Source organism: Triplophysa rosa, linkage group LG11 (assembly GCF_024868665.1).
Source record: "Triplophysa rosa linkage group LG11, Trosa_1v2, whole genome shotgun sequence".
Taxonomy (NCBI): Eukaryota; Metazoa; Chordata; class Actinopteri; order Cypriniformes; family Nemacheilidae; genus Triplophysa; species Triplophysa rosa.
Window position 1 is genome coordinate 25,450,041 of NC_079900.1, and position 13,517 is coordinate 25,463,557.

The 13,517-nt window shown below is 42.1% G+C and overlaps 3 protein-coding genes across 3 annotated transcripts; 1 reads left to right on the forward strand and 2 right to left on the reverse strand.

The window, feature by feature from the left end:
- Positions 1–14: 14 nt before the first annotated feature.
- otop2 (otopetrin 2) lies at positions 15–13,415 on the reverse strand. The gene is made up of 8 exons (XM_057345180.1): positions 13,390–13,415; positions 3,809–3,891; positions 2,579–2,973; positions 2,270–2,406; positions 1,975–2,033; positions 1,487–1,635; positions 549–1,348; positions 15–423 (listed from the first exon to the last, which is right to left on the reverse strand). The coding sequence occupies exons 2-8, from the start codon at positions 3,850–3,852 to the stop codon at positions 253–255; spliced, it is 1,755 nt and encodes a 584-aa protein (XP_057201163.1). The 5' UTR covers positions 3,853–3,891; positions 13,390–13,415; the 3' UTR covers positions 15–252.
- Positions 4,398–9,879, forward strand: ush1ga (Usher syndrome 1Ga (autosomal recessive)). The gene is made up of 3 exons (XM_057345182.1): positions 4,398–4,669; positions 7,251–7,701; positions 7,807–9,879. Exons 1-3 carry the CDS (start codon positions 4,506–4,508, stop codon positions 8,611–8,613), a joined length of 1,422 nt encoding a protein of 473 aa, XP_057201165.1. The 5' UTR covers positions 4,398–4,505; the 3' UTR covers positions 8,614–9,879.
- amn (amnion associated transmembrane protein) lies at positions 11,440–12,937 on the reverse strand. The gene is made up of 2 exons (XM_057346355.1): positions 12,924–12,937; positions 11,440–12,874 (listed from the first exon to the last, which is right to left on the reverse strand). The coding sequence occupies exons 1-2, from the start codon at positions 12,935–12,937 to the stop codon at positions 11,440–11,442; spliced, it is 1,449 nt and encodes a 482-aa protein (XP_057202338.1).
- Positions 13,416–13,517: the final 102 nt, after the last annotated feature.

Below are 13,517 nucleotides of genomic sequence, written 5' to 3' on the forward strand. Positions count from 1 at the left end.
ATTTGCTCATTTTACTCCAGAGTATTTCATTGCATCGCTACAGCCCGTAACAGCGTTACGCCATATTTCAGAAGAGACATCATGCACACATGTCAAATGATTTCAGCATGATCTAAGACAACAACAGATTCCTACACATTTACACATAATATTGTCAATAAAAATAACATATTTTAGTTAAACAAAAATATAATATAAAATATATATATATTACAAATGTATGTGCATTAGAAGAGTTCTTAAGTGGGCAGTTTATGAGGCAAGGCACACTTCAAAAAGGCTGGCCACTGAGTGCATTTGGTAAAAGATCCCAAATGGCATCCCAATGTTCACCACAGCTACCCATGTTTTAAATTCATAGATGTATGATCCAACAGGGTTGTCAAACTGAGGACGGGCTCCAAAGGCAGGGATGATCCACAGCTAAAAAACAAACCAAAACCCAGAATTAGAAATCACATTTGTGATGTGAAAGAACTCCCACGTGTCCCACATGCAATGATGTGTCCTGTGGATTTGCCCCAGATCTACGAAAGTCAGGTACTTACAATTACGTTGCAGATGAGCAGGAAGGCGCAAATCTCCTTGAGGATCCTCCTCTTCCAGGAGAGTCGGCCCTGAAGCAGCGTCAGGGTGATGGGTAGAGCGTGAGCCGGAACGATAGAGCTGTTCCGTCTATCCGGGTCCCTCTGTACGACCCTGGCGTTAGCAAAGACGGTGGCCGTTGGTGTCTCTTTGAAAGGCTTCCGGTGGAGGCCCTTGATGAGGAAGGAGTTCTGTAGACACAGCTGGATCACAGTTAGAATGGAAGAGGCCAGAGTGAGCCCGTTCACATGCCCTTTGACCCCTGACGCCAGCATGGCCACGATGGTGAAGTAACAGATGAGGAACTGGCCCAGAGACGCTCCCACAAGCAGTCCCACATCTAGACTCCGCGTGGGGTTCTTCTCGGACACATGCTCCCTCTTATCCAGCTGGAAGATGATACAGCCGCTCAGCGTCGCTATGGACATCAGCGTGATGGTGACTATGTTCATGATGTAATAGATCGTCAGAGCGTCCTCCTTCTTGTTTGGGTCCCCTTTGGACACGTCCACTTCGTACACCACGAACGTAGCCAGACCCGCCACCAGAACGATCAGTCCGGCCACTGGACCGACCACAACGTCCCACAGCCTGAAACGGAGATGGTCGTGGTGTTCGTCCATCTGGCGGCCAACGTTTTTCCACATGACGTAGGCCATCGCAGAGGCGAAGAGGCTGTACTCAATGTTGAAAGGGTACAAGTAATAGAAAGCTTTCTCGAAGACGTCGCAGAAATCGTGGATGCACTTGCAATTGCCGGGGGCTGAAAACAAGAGGACGGAGAATGTCTATGAGAGATGCCAGCCAAAGCATTTTTCATTATGACTTTGGATATAGGGATTTCTGGTTAGTCTTAGTGAGTCTTATTCATTTATTCATAGTGTAATATGCATTTACTGACCTGACCCTTTCAGTGAGAAGTTGAAGCCGTGGGGGGTGTTGGATGAACTGTTAGAGTCGTCTGGAATAATGGTCTGATGGAGCGATTCTTCCGTCACAGCGGTCATCCACACCACCAGATTTGTTGACAAGGTCAACATCAGACCATAACTACAAAGAGAGGGTAAATATTACTATACAGTGATACCCGGCCCTCGTTTCTTACAAACTGAATGCGACATTTTGGTTTCCTATCAAATCCTCAGCCTGGCAAACATTTCCTTAAAATGTATGCTCATTGCTTCACACACGAGACGTCACAAACACTGTGGTTACAAATGCTTCATTTCCTTTACGATCTGAATGGGTGTGATAATGTACCTACGCTTGCCTGACTTTCCCATCACCTTTCTCCCCCTGACCTGGTGTTCTGGTCAAGATAGCAAAAGACAAGGAAATCCATTGACTACACTTAAGGCAAGTCAGTCTGATATCACAAGAAAAACGTACCGTGTGATGCGTTTCTGTAGCTGTACACAGTCTTTAGCATGAACCCAGAGAAAATATGTCTGAAATGGAGTATGTTTAAAAAACACAGTTAGAATCAAAAAACAATATTAGATACCAGGCCAGAAAAAAGACAAAACAACAATTACGTAGTAATATTTTTAACAGTGGTGGCATATAAAAAATCATAAGCATTTTGTGTTTATAAAAAATATATATTTATTAAATAAAAATACTGATTATACTTAAAAAATGTATTGTATGGAAATGCAATTTCAATTAAAGTTTTTTTACTTACCTGCACAATAACAAACACCGCTTGCACAACAGGGAACACTATCTTCACGGCTGACTCACAGTGTGCATAACCCACATAGTAAACAATCTTGAAAATATCCATGAGAACACTGCAGACGCCAAACAGAACCAAGCCAGCTGAAGAAGACACACAGAGTGTTAGTAACATTTACACATACATCATTACAAACCATTACTGCACGATTATCTCATGTAGACAGATCAACATTTTCATTCACCAAAAGTTTTGATTCAATGTAATCCAAAGCATTTCAGTCATTGACCAGCTTCAGTAAGAATGAATTCTCACCTCTCAGCCAGACCGGTCCAGCATGGCTATCTTTGTATAGCACGGCACTGTCCACCCTACATGTGTGGGCTTTGTAGTAAACCATCCAGATGGTAGTGAGAACGACAAGTAAGATGAGGTAAATCTGCAGGTGTGAAGATGAAATCTGGGTGCCGTTGAAGACGCTTCCGCTGACTAAAACAATTCCCAGGAGCAGGACATTTAAGGAGATGTATCCAGACAGAAGCCAGCCCCAGTTGCGGGCTCTTTCCATCTTTCTGACCCCACAGTGGGCAGATGCCGGGCTGTCCGCATTCTGTGCTGTCTCTCCCTGCGTTGCCACTTGGATGGTGGATATCTGGCTGTCATTGGCTTCCAAGTCTTCTTTTGCGGTCATGTTGCTTGAGTTGGCAGAGCTGTTCGCAAGAAAGCACAAGCAACTGTAAATTCTGAGCGTCCGAGTCTAAGATAAAACAAGTCCTCAAAGCCGACGTAAACCCACTTCTTCACCCGGTAAAATGCTTTGAACTTGTCTACCTTCCTCAGCCTGCATATATACTCAAACCCGCATAGTTGACCAACCAATCACCATTTTCCCATCCGCTTACGTAGAGCACTGCGTGTAACCGGTATGTTAGTGGACGTGCATCCCTCTGACGAGGTAATATTGGAAGTCTACATAGATTTCACCTTTGCTTGCACTGGATCACAGCCAGCCAATCGCTCCTGGCTATTGTGATAACAGTGTTTAACCCAACGGCTACCTGCACGTTTTCTATTCTCTGTTTGGTGACGGTGGAGTTAATCAGACACCCTTAGCTCTTAGCCATCGATAAATATAAGGCTTTTATTGACCTAAATCGTACCTGTTTTCAAAATATTAAGCCTTTATTTACTTTACTTACATCCGCTTTTCAGAATAATTGAAATATCCAACCTAATTCTCTCAGTAAACATTTGAACAAACAAAACAATTGAAGGTCATTGCAACGAAACATTATTCTTGCTTATATGTTTCAAACTGTACACTGACATTCCCATTCAACGACTTGCCAAATCCAACATTCCAAAGGAGAAGCATAAGCATTTAATGCATATCTAAATAATCTAGGAATAAACGTCAAGCTGAATGTTTATTAACTTTGACTCATGCACACTTAGATTTATTCAATCAGCGGGTGCTTTTAAAAAGAAATTATTATGATTTTATTATTATAAAATTATTATAAGTGACATTGATATTTGTGTTACCATGAATAGGAGCCGCTGGCCTTCTGTGGAGCGTGCCACCTCATGACATATATTTGCACTCAGTGACACAGCAAGTTTACAACCTGTCAGAAACAACACACACAGAACACATGATCAGAACAAAATGTGTAAAAATACTGACATGTGTATTACATATCACAAATCATGAAACATCAATGGATGTATGTCACATAACACAGTGATTTATACTGTATATAGGCACCATAAAGAACACTGATGTAAACATTCACTGACTTCATAAAAAATACTGTATTTATTGCCTAGTTAAAATCCACACTTAAATGTCTACCCTACTGTCTCAATGTCTTTCCAAAAGAGTGACACCTTAAAGATGATGCTAGCTAGAGCTTTTTACAGGAAGATTCACTTCACATAGTTTTTACAGTAGGCTAACTGGCGAACTCAGCAAACGCTGGTCTTGATACTGGAATTACTTGTACTACTTTTCCTAAATGAAACGAATTCAAATCATGTATCATTTTGAAACGTACAAAGGAAACAATATTGTGATGACTTTTGTCAGAATAAAACCGAGGCCACACCCTCACGATCTGCGGCGCGTCCGAGGTGTCCTTGGAAACTCCAAGTGTCTCATGCGCGCTGCGGATGGTCAGGGGTTCAGAGCCGATGCGCGGATACCGTGAGAGAGTAATGGAGGCTGAAGTTAGAGATCACCATGAATGACAAATACCACAAGGCAGCTCGGGATGGCTACCTTGACTTGTTGAAAGAAGCGACGCGCAAGGATCTGAACGCTCCGGATGAGGATGGCATGACACCGACCCTATGGGCCGCGTACCACGGCAACATGGACGCGCTGCGTCTGATCGCGGGGAGGGGGTAAGACTGGGCTCTGCGGTCACTCGTGTCGTAGATCTTATCGATTAAACGAATATGTTTGAGACTGTTTGTGCGTAGTTTTAGCAAGAAGCCCGTATGTTTGTGTGTACGCAACTCAAACGGCATTACGCAGAGACCTGCGCCGCGCAGCGCAGCGCTCTGTTCACCGTCCCTAATGCTGATGTGATGTCAGGAAGGATTGTAACTGGGCATATATATGTTTGGGTTAATCGGATGTGGAACATGATGTTCTGCACCCCCTCATTACACTTCTGATGACATTTCTCAGTTACACTGACATGAGCTACACATAATATTGTCTAGGCTGCAATGTTATAGTTTTATCATATCAGGAAAAGTAAATAATAGGTTAATATAGCTTTTCTACAGCATGGGCTGTATAGGCTTGCTGTTTTTGGGTGGTTTGTTGTGTCCTGTTGCTCATTCTGTGTAGATCATGGCCTGAGGTTTTGAATTCTCAAGGAGTGCATGGACTGGTGAAATGAAGAATTACAGTAAAGGTATTGTTGCCTGCTTTGCGTGAAAGCATATTCCAACCACACAAATGTAAATGTTTTTATAATGGCCATGTTGCCCCTCCTATTTCCTTGTTACTGTAATTCATTTGAATTGAGTTGTTTTATCACTGACTGTGACATTACCAGTCACTCATTGTTTGATCTTAGGTCGAGCTGTTAATGCCTATGATTGAATGCTGATAAATGTGAACACAAAAGGTTTATTCACAGCTGACCTGCTTTCCACAGCAGTGGCTTAATGAAAGCTGTGTGTTTTCAGCACTGAAAGCCACTGGCTATCCTGAGATTTGCTGCTTGTAAAGCAAAGCATTTCCACAGTTTGGGTCTTTTTCGTAGAGTAATAAAGACAAAACAATCCCCAAATTACACACAGCAACTGACAGATATTGTTTATAACATGTATGATAATTGAATAAATATATGGGATTAACGTTTTGGCATGCCATAAATCAAGGTCAGGCAGATGAGTGGGTCATAATCCAAATATGGCACACAGCTCCTTTAACTAACTGTGAAAACCTTGCAGCTTTTCTTATGAATAATGCAGCAGTGCAGGGCTTCACCTGTCTCTCATTAAATATTCATCAGGCTAGGCAGTGCAATAGTTGAAGCAAACTCCTAAAGCTCAAATAAAAAACATTGATGCATTAGAACCTTGAATCTTATTAACGTGTGCATTCAGATATTTACCATCAATGTAACGGATGCAGAGCCAGGTCGTCTAAAGTGCAAATTTCAGCATTCTTCAGATCCAATACCTACAGCATTTTTTAATCTTCGTTCATGTTGATTTCAGCATTTACTACTAACATTTTGAAATCAAAGGTTGTGACTGTTAACATTAGTTAGACTCTGTAAACTAACATGAGTAATTGTATTCACATGAACTAACACTAACAAGGATTAATACGTAAGGGATAATGTACAGGCAGCCGGTTGTTATCGCATAAATAAATATTATTTCGCAATAACAGATGGCTGCTTGTACATTATCCCAGTCATTACAAGTCTACTTGCCACATGAGAAAAAAACTGGACATAAAATGTGATTTTGAAATATTTTATTAGCTAATTTTTACCGAATGCAGACCTTCTGGGAGGAAAAGCCATTTACTTTCATTTTTTAGGTAAGAAACGACTTTCAAATGTCACAATCAGGCAATTTGGTTTAATCATTTGTAAATATAGTGTCATATATGTTATTAAAAGACATTTATTTTTTGTGTAATATTAAACTGTTCCTGTCAAAATGATTTGCAGCATCAGGGTTACTGTGTGTTATTAGTTTTGAGTGGATGTTATCTGGGAATAACGAACCTGCAAATGTCGCGACTGGCCAATCAGAATCAAGCGTTTCAACGCGCCGTGTAATAAATGCTGACAAAAGCCATGGTTAATTTTCGCGAGGGTATGCTGATTTTCTTCTTTGTTAGTTGGGCTCGTGGTTACATTCTGAGCACAGGAATTTTGTGTGACATCATTGGCACCCTATCGTTCTTCCTAGTAAGAGGACACCTAATGAGTTACCACTGGTCAGATTACAGATCCAGTGCTCAAAATCAGCATTAGACCCTGAATTACTGGTTTATATCATCCTCACTCCATGAAGACTTCAGTATATTTGCCCTCAGATTGAATGCAATATAGAAAGAAAACTGTTTGTACCTTTTAGTTGATCATGTTACACGGTAGATGCACCCTATGCATACTGTCAGTTGTGTCAGTTTCATAGACTTATACATTATTCACTCCCTTTCACGGATGACAAGCCAGTGCTAAAAACATAATCAAAAAATCATGGGCTTGTCAACGTGCTCACGGCTATTCTTAGGATCTAAAAGCAGTGATGATGACATCTTAGACAAGCCTTGTCCAGTCTCACCTCACACATGGAAGTGTGAATTATGCAGCCATTGTATATATATTATATAAATATATTATATAACCCATAGTATATACTGTAAATTAAATGGCATAGGGTCTGACAGAGGTCATACTTCAATGCCACACCTGATATGGATCTTTCTCGGCTCCTCTTACAGGGGGAACCCAGATAAGTGTGACATATGGGGGAACACGCCACTCCACCTGGCCGCTGCCAATGGTCATCTCAACTGCTTGTCCTTCCTGGTGTCGTTCGGTGCCAACGTGTGGTGCCTGGACAACGACTACCACACGCCTCTGGACATGGCTGCCACCAAGAATCACATGGACTGCGTGCGCTATCTGGACTCCATCGCTGCCAAGCAGACGGCCCTCAACCCCAAACTAGTGAGCAAGCTGAAGGACCGAGCTTTCCGCGACGCCGAACGGCGCATCAAAGAATGCGTCAAACTGCAGCAGAAGCACCGTCGGCGTATGGAACGCAAATACCAGAGAGAGACGACAGAAGCATCCTTCTCTGATGCCATGAGTTTCTCCAGCTACACCAGCAGCACCTTGAGTCGCAAGTTACATCCCTTCAACACCGCCACTAGCGTGCCATACTCCCAGGTCTAGCATCTTCTCAACGATTCTGTTTCCATCTAAGTGTTTTTTCGAGGGCAATTGCCATGTCCGTTTACATATTCAGGTGATAAAATGTCTTTGTTGTTCTAGGCTACTCTTCATGCCACAGCCAGGGGCAAAACCAAGATCCAGAAGAAGCTCGAGAAGAAGAAGCAAGGTGACGGGACGTTTAAGATTTATGAAGATGGAAGAAAGAGCGTTCGCTCTTTGTCTGGACTACAACTTGGCAACGACGTCATGTTCTTGAAGCAGGGCACGTACGTCAATCCAAAGGATCGATCCCGTCGCAACATACGTGACATGTTCCAAAGCGATAACGAGGATGCGATCTCACGTGCCATCAGCGAGCCCGACCTGCATGGGCACGACGTGGAACACTCAGAGATCAGCACCGACTCGGGTCACGACTCGCTCTTCAACCGTCCCGGGCTTGGCACTATGGTTTTCCGCCGCAACTATGTGAGCGGTGGACTTTTTGGCATTGGACGGAGGGATGAAGGCAGTCTGGCAGGCAGCGAACGAGTCAATAATGTGCGCCTGCAGAGCCGAATGCAGCGCTTGCCCAATATGGACGACGACAGCATTGGAAGTGCCCGTAGCCTGCAGGAGAGGAACGTGCAGGAGCTGCCATGGGAAGAGGTGGAACTGGGGCTGGATGATGATGATGAGCCTGACACAAGTCCACTGGAAGTGTTCTTGGCCACACAGAGTATGAATGAATTCATTCCTATCTTCAAGAGAGAAAAAATTGACCTGGATGCCCTGTTGCTATGCTCAGATAATGACCTTAAGGGCATTCATATCCCATTGGGACCCCGCAAAAAGATCATGGATATCTGTCAGCGACGACTGGAGACCATAGAAGACCCAGGCTGTATAGAGGACACAGAGTTATGACCCTAATGTCTGTTTTGACCTTAAGAAAAATATCATGTTGAAACAGTCTAAAAATGCTGGGTTGTTTCAACCTAAAGTTGGGTAAAATATTGACACACAGTAGGTTAATTGAAACCCAACGGTTGGGTTTGCCCATATTTTACAATGGCTTGAAACCTCCCAGCATTTTCCTTAATTCAGGGATTGTTTAAAGTTTTTCTACATTTGGCCAACGGAAGACAAGCTTGCTAGCTTTTTTGGGTCCTAAAAGATCAGAATAACTGAAGGACAAGATTACCTCTGTGACTCACACAAGTAGCGAATATGGTAATTATGTTAAAGTTGATTGACTTTGTTATTATGTGTCATGTGGCAAATGCAGAGAGCTAAATTGAGGTCACATCTCATTACACGCACTCTCAGTCTCGTAATATTTCTGCCCCCATGGGGCCAACGTTTCAGTGCCTCTGCTTCTATTTTAAATTCAGTATTTTTGTTAGACACACAAAATATGTAGTACACAACACAGTCATGAATATTTTTTTAAACCTAATGTAGGCGTCCTACTTGCTATTATATAGTCAAGTCAACTTTATTTATATAGCGCTTTTTACAATTTTCATTGTAGCTTCAAAGCAGCTGTACATGAATCATATTGACTACAAGCAAAACATTTAAAGTTATACAAGTAAAAACAAAAAAGGTGAATGCACAGAAGACAGACACGCACACACCGGTTCAAACACACCAACATACAAAACACGGACTCACAACTCCACACACACAATATACACACAGACGTGCACACACACACGCGCATATACAGAAGGTTTAGATACGTGATGTGGGCGAATGCATCCTTGGTTAGTTGTTATAGCTGAAATTCTCATCAATTGTGGAATGTAAAAGGAATCCAACGGAATCCAACAGTTTTGCAGCTTATACTGCACTGTATGAAGGATTATAGTGTAGCATTTGTTTACATGTATTTGGCCATAACTCATTTTGTCAAGTATGAGTAATTGGGTTTTGAGCTGTGACTTAGTTTAGACAGTGAGCTCTTTGTTAGCTCATTAGAAGCAAGTCACAATGTCGCAGTTATCAAAGCAGTTCCTTCTTATTGAACTGAAGCGTATTGTCTGTAAACAGGGCTGCGGTAGAACAGGCTCTCCAATGTTCACATGTGCTCAAGTGTTTACGTTTGTCTTCACTCAATATTTATTACCACAAACAACGATTACAGCCATTTATATTTTATAACGCATATGTCAACTTAATTTACAGTGTATTGACATCTGTTTGTAACTATTAAACAATTTATTTATAACCTTGCCGTTTCTGTCAAGCGTTTTCTGTTTTGTCTATGAATGTAATGTAGTTAACTAATGTTAACAAATGGAACCTTGCTGTAAAGCGTTACGATATTTTTTGAAATTATGTGACAGCTTTAAACATACACACTGATAAAGAAAATGAATTAGGATCATCAAACCCATTCAAACTTACAAAGTGTACATAAAGTATTATCACACGATTTTCAATTGAACATTCTTGGACAACAAGGTATATGTTACTTTTTTTTAAACATTTTATGCATTTGGCAGACGCTTTAGCGACTTACATTGCAATATACATTTGTTTTAAGTATGTGCGATCCCATGACCTTGGCGTTGCTAGCGCCATGCTCTATAACCACTGAGCTACAGGAGAAATTTGAAGAAAAAATGTTTGACACTTGGTCTGGACCATAAATTTTGGTAAATAATAGGCTAATAAAGCACATTTACTTTTGTTTAGTACTGCAGTATTGCTTAACATCTCTTTCAGCAAACTGCCTCACAGAGAGCCTTTTATTATAGGTGTGAAGATGAAAATGTTGACAGAGCAATAATCAGGCAAAATTTCTCATCTGACAACAAAGGACAAAGATCATGTACAGTAATTTAACAGAATGAAGTGGCATGCAGAAAACACACGTTTGAGCCTCATGTGCGCTTCAAATGAGGCAAGTCTGACCTTTCATCATGACGTTGCTTAAACGACCATTTAGTAAAGTCATTTCGTTGGTTTATAAAACCATTCTGCTTATTTCCTTTTTTAAATGAAAAAATATCATTGTTTTCAATATGGCTTCACATTTTGACTGCTACAGTATATGTTTATTAGTAAGCCTGATAAAAACAAGAATCCAATAGCATTTTACATTTATGTATTTGGCAGACGCTTTTATCTAAAGCAACTTAAATTGCATTGTTCTATACATTTGTTTCTGACTATGTGCAATCCCCTGGGATCGAACCCATGACCTTGGCATTGCTAGCGTCATTCTATAACCACTGAGCCACAGGAATAGCACTCTTTTATAGTTTCCCAATCCAAACTGTAATCTGATATTAGGGCTGTACTTCTTTGAAATTGATACAAAATGATTTTTAATGTGAAGAACAGATGTCTTTGATATTTGAAAGGTAAATGTTTGGGCAACAAACAGCACATTGCACATGATTTATTTTGTGTGCCTGTGCTAGGTAAAGGTTTCATCTTTTTAAAATGTTTTAAATACAAATGAAATCAAAGTAATAAAATCTGATAGGCATGCTTTTATTTTGAATCAAGAAAATTACAGAGGTATGAAAACTGATACAATTTAGAAGAGAAGAGCTTTCCACCAACATAGATTCATAATGCTTTTTTACCATTTTTTACCATTAGCCCACAAGCACTAACTGAAATCTGGAGATTTAAATGCAGATTACAGCGATTGTGTTAAAAGGTTTACGTCACATTTAAATCTGTTAAGTCTTTTAGGTTGCTTCTTTTGTTGTCATATGTGGTAATACTACACATTCATGCATTAAAGTCGCTTTCATCATAAACGGGATTTACGAAATGGACCCCTGACTGAGTTAGGGTGATAGAGTTCACAGTCTCTGTCCCGTACAGTACCGGTTCTTCAGGCATCATGGTCGGTTTGTCAAACATGGGGTTAACAAAACCCCGGTCCAGTGGGCCACCCAGCTCGCCAATGTCACTACTGTTCTTCCATTTACTGAGTGAGGGGATGCTAGGCATCCTGGGTAATTTAACAATGCCACGGCGGTAGAGCACAGTAAGGACTGCTAGTAAACCCACCACAACCAGAGAGCCCAGCACGGCACCGGTCAATAGCCCCGCGCTGTTCCCAGTCGCGTCACTGCTGCTCGCTCCTGAGGATGCCTGGAACTCCATGGCACTGATGCCGAGGTTGGAGCCGTGGTTGTGGACGTCCTTTGCTATGTCACGAGCAAGGGCTTCAGCTAGCTTTCCCGCTTCTTGGCCCATGTTCTGGTCCAGAAGCAGCACCTGAATCTCCTGAGAGGATCCGAAAGGAATCACTCCCAGCAGCCTCTGCTCTTGTAAAACTTTCGACATGGCCAGCTGTATCAATTCGTATTTGTGCATGCTGAGGAACAGGTGCTGAAGCCTCTGGCGATATGACTCGAAGTTGAAGTTGGAAGAGAACTGAACGTTCACAATGGCACCACAGACATCACAACAATGTCCCACCGGGTGCAGGGGCTTCCTGCAACCCAATGACTCGCATTTCACATTCGCGCAGATCTTGTCACGATTCACAGAATTACCGCAGATGCATCCAGTGATGTCGCTGCAGCCTGCACCACCAATGCTAAGGGATGAAGAACCGTGAAACTGGAGCTTGCCGGAACCAGAAGACAGAAAATGGGAGAACTCAGAGCTGCTGGTGAACTTCTTCCCAAGTACGGAGATGCTCTTCACGTGGACGTCATGATTCGAAGAAACATCCACGCGGAATGAGGTGGCCTCCTGAAACACAACGTCTTCAAACCGACATGGGACGCTCTCCTCATGGACTGAAAACTGATACGTACCCCTGTGCAGGTCGTCGACAGTGGTCGCGGCCACCCACAGCGACGGGTCGAACCACTTCAAAGATTCATAGTCTTTAAAATGAGCCGTAACGCCAGACCCACAGCCAGGATCTCCACCATCTCTCACAGAAAAGCCAGCTCCAGACATCAGGATAAACTCCCCGTCCATCGGCAAGTTCATTCCAGTGATGGTGTGAGCAGTTTCTACGTAAACAGACACTTTCCTCTGTGCCAGAAACACCACTTGGTCGCTACCGCACGGTATTGAGCCTTTATCCCAGTTGGTTGCATTTTCAAAATTTGTGTCTGGAATCCATTGCTTGTAGAGAGCATTAGCAAAGGGTAAAAAGCAAAGAAAGAGCAGGACGTCTTGCTGAAGAGCCATCGTGAAGCTTTAAGGAATGGACAGAAAGCCAGAATGACCTTTGGTATGTCACTAACGGTGGGACAGTCATATGACCGCTCGCTCGCCCATATAACTTAGTGAAAATTTCACAAAAGCTAGTAAGTCAGTAAAACATATACTGCAGCGAAAGTAAAGACACACATTAAGACGAATGTAAAACAATAAACCAGTTGTTGACGTGAGACAAAAGAGGACAGAAGCTACTGTAAATCACTTTTCTTTTTATGTCGCTCTCCCACATCTTTTGCCATGTATGTAAGTAGGTAGAGCATTGCAATAATGCTCATAGGTTTGATTCCCAGGGAACTCACACACAGACAGGTATAAATGTATTGCTTGAATGCCTTGTAAGATACAAGCAGCTGCCAAGTGCAGTAATGTAAAGTAAATACGCTGATCTCACTTTTCATGTACACATGTTGTACTAGAAATACTGGGGGCTGACTGTATGTCATTTGTATCTGATCACAGAAACACAATAATGTTGCAGTCACACTATACCTTAGCTCCATTGACCTGCTTTCATATGCATGGAAGTGTAGGACACCGGAAACTCGAGAGATTTGGGAGGGGCTTAGCTTCGTCGCCCTAAGTACTTTCTAATTAGTCAGGTACGATTGCTTATAAAA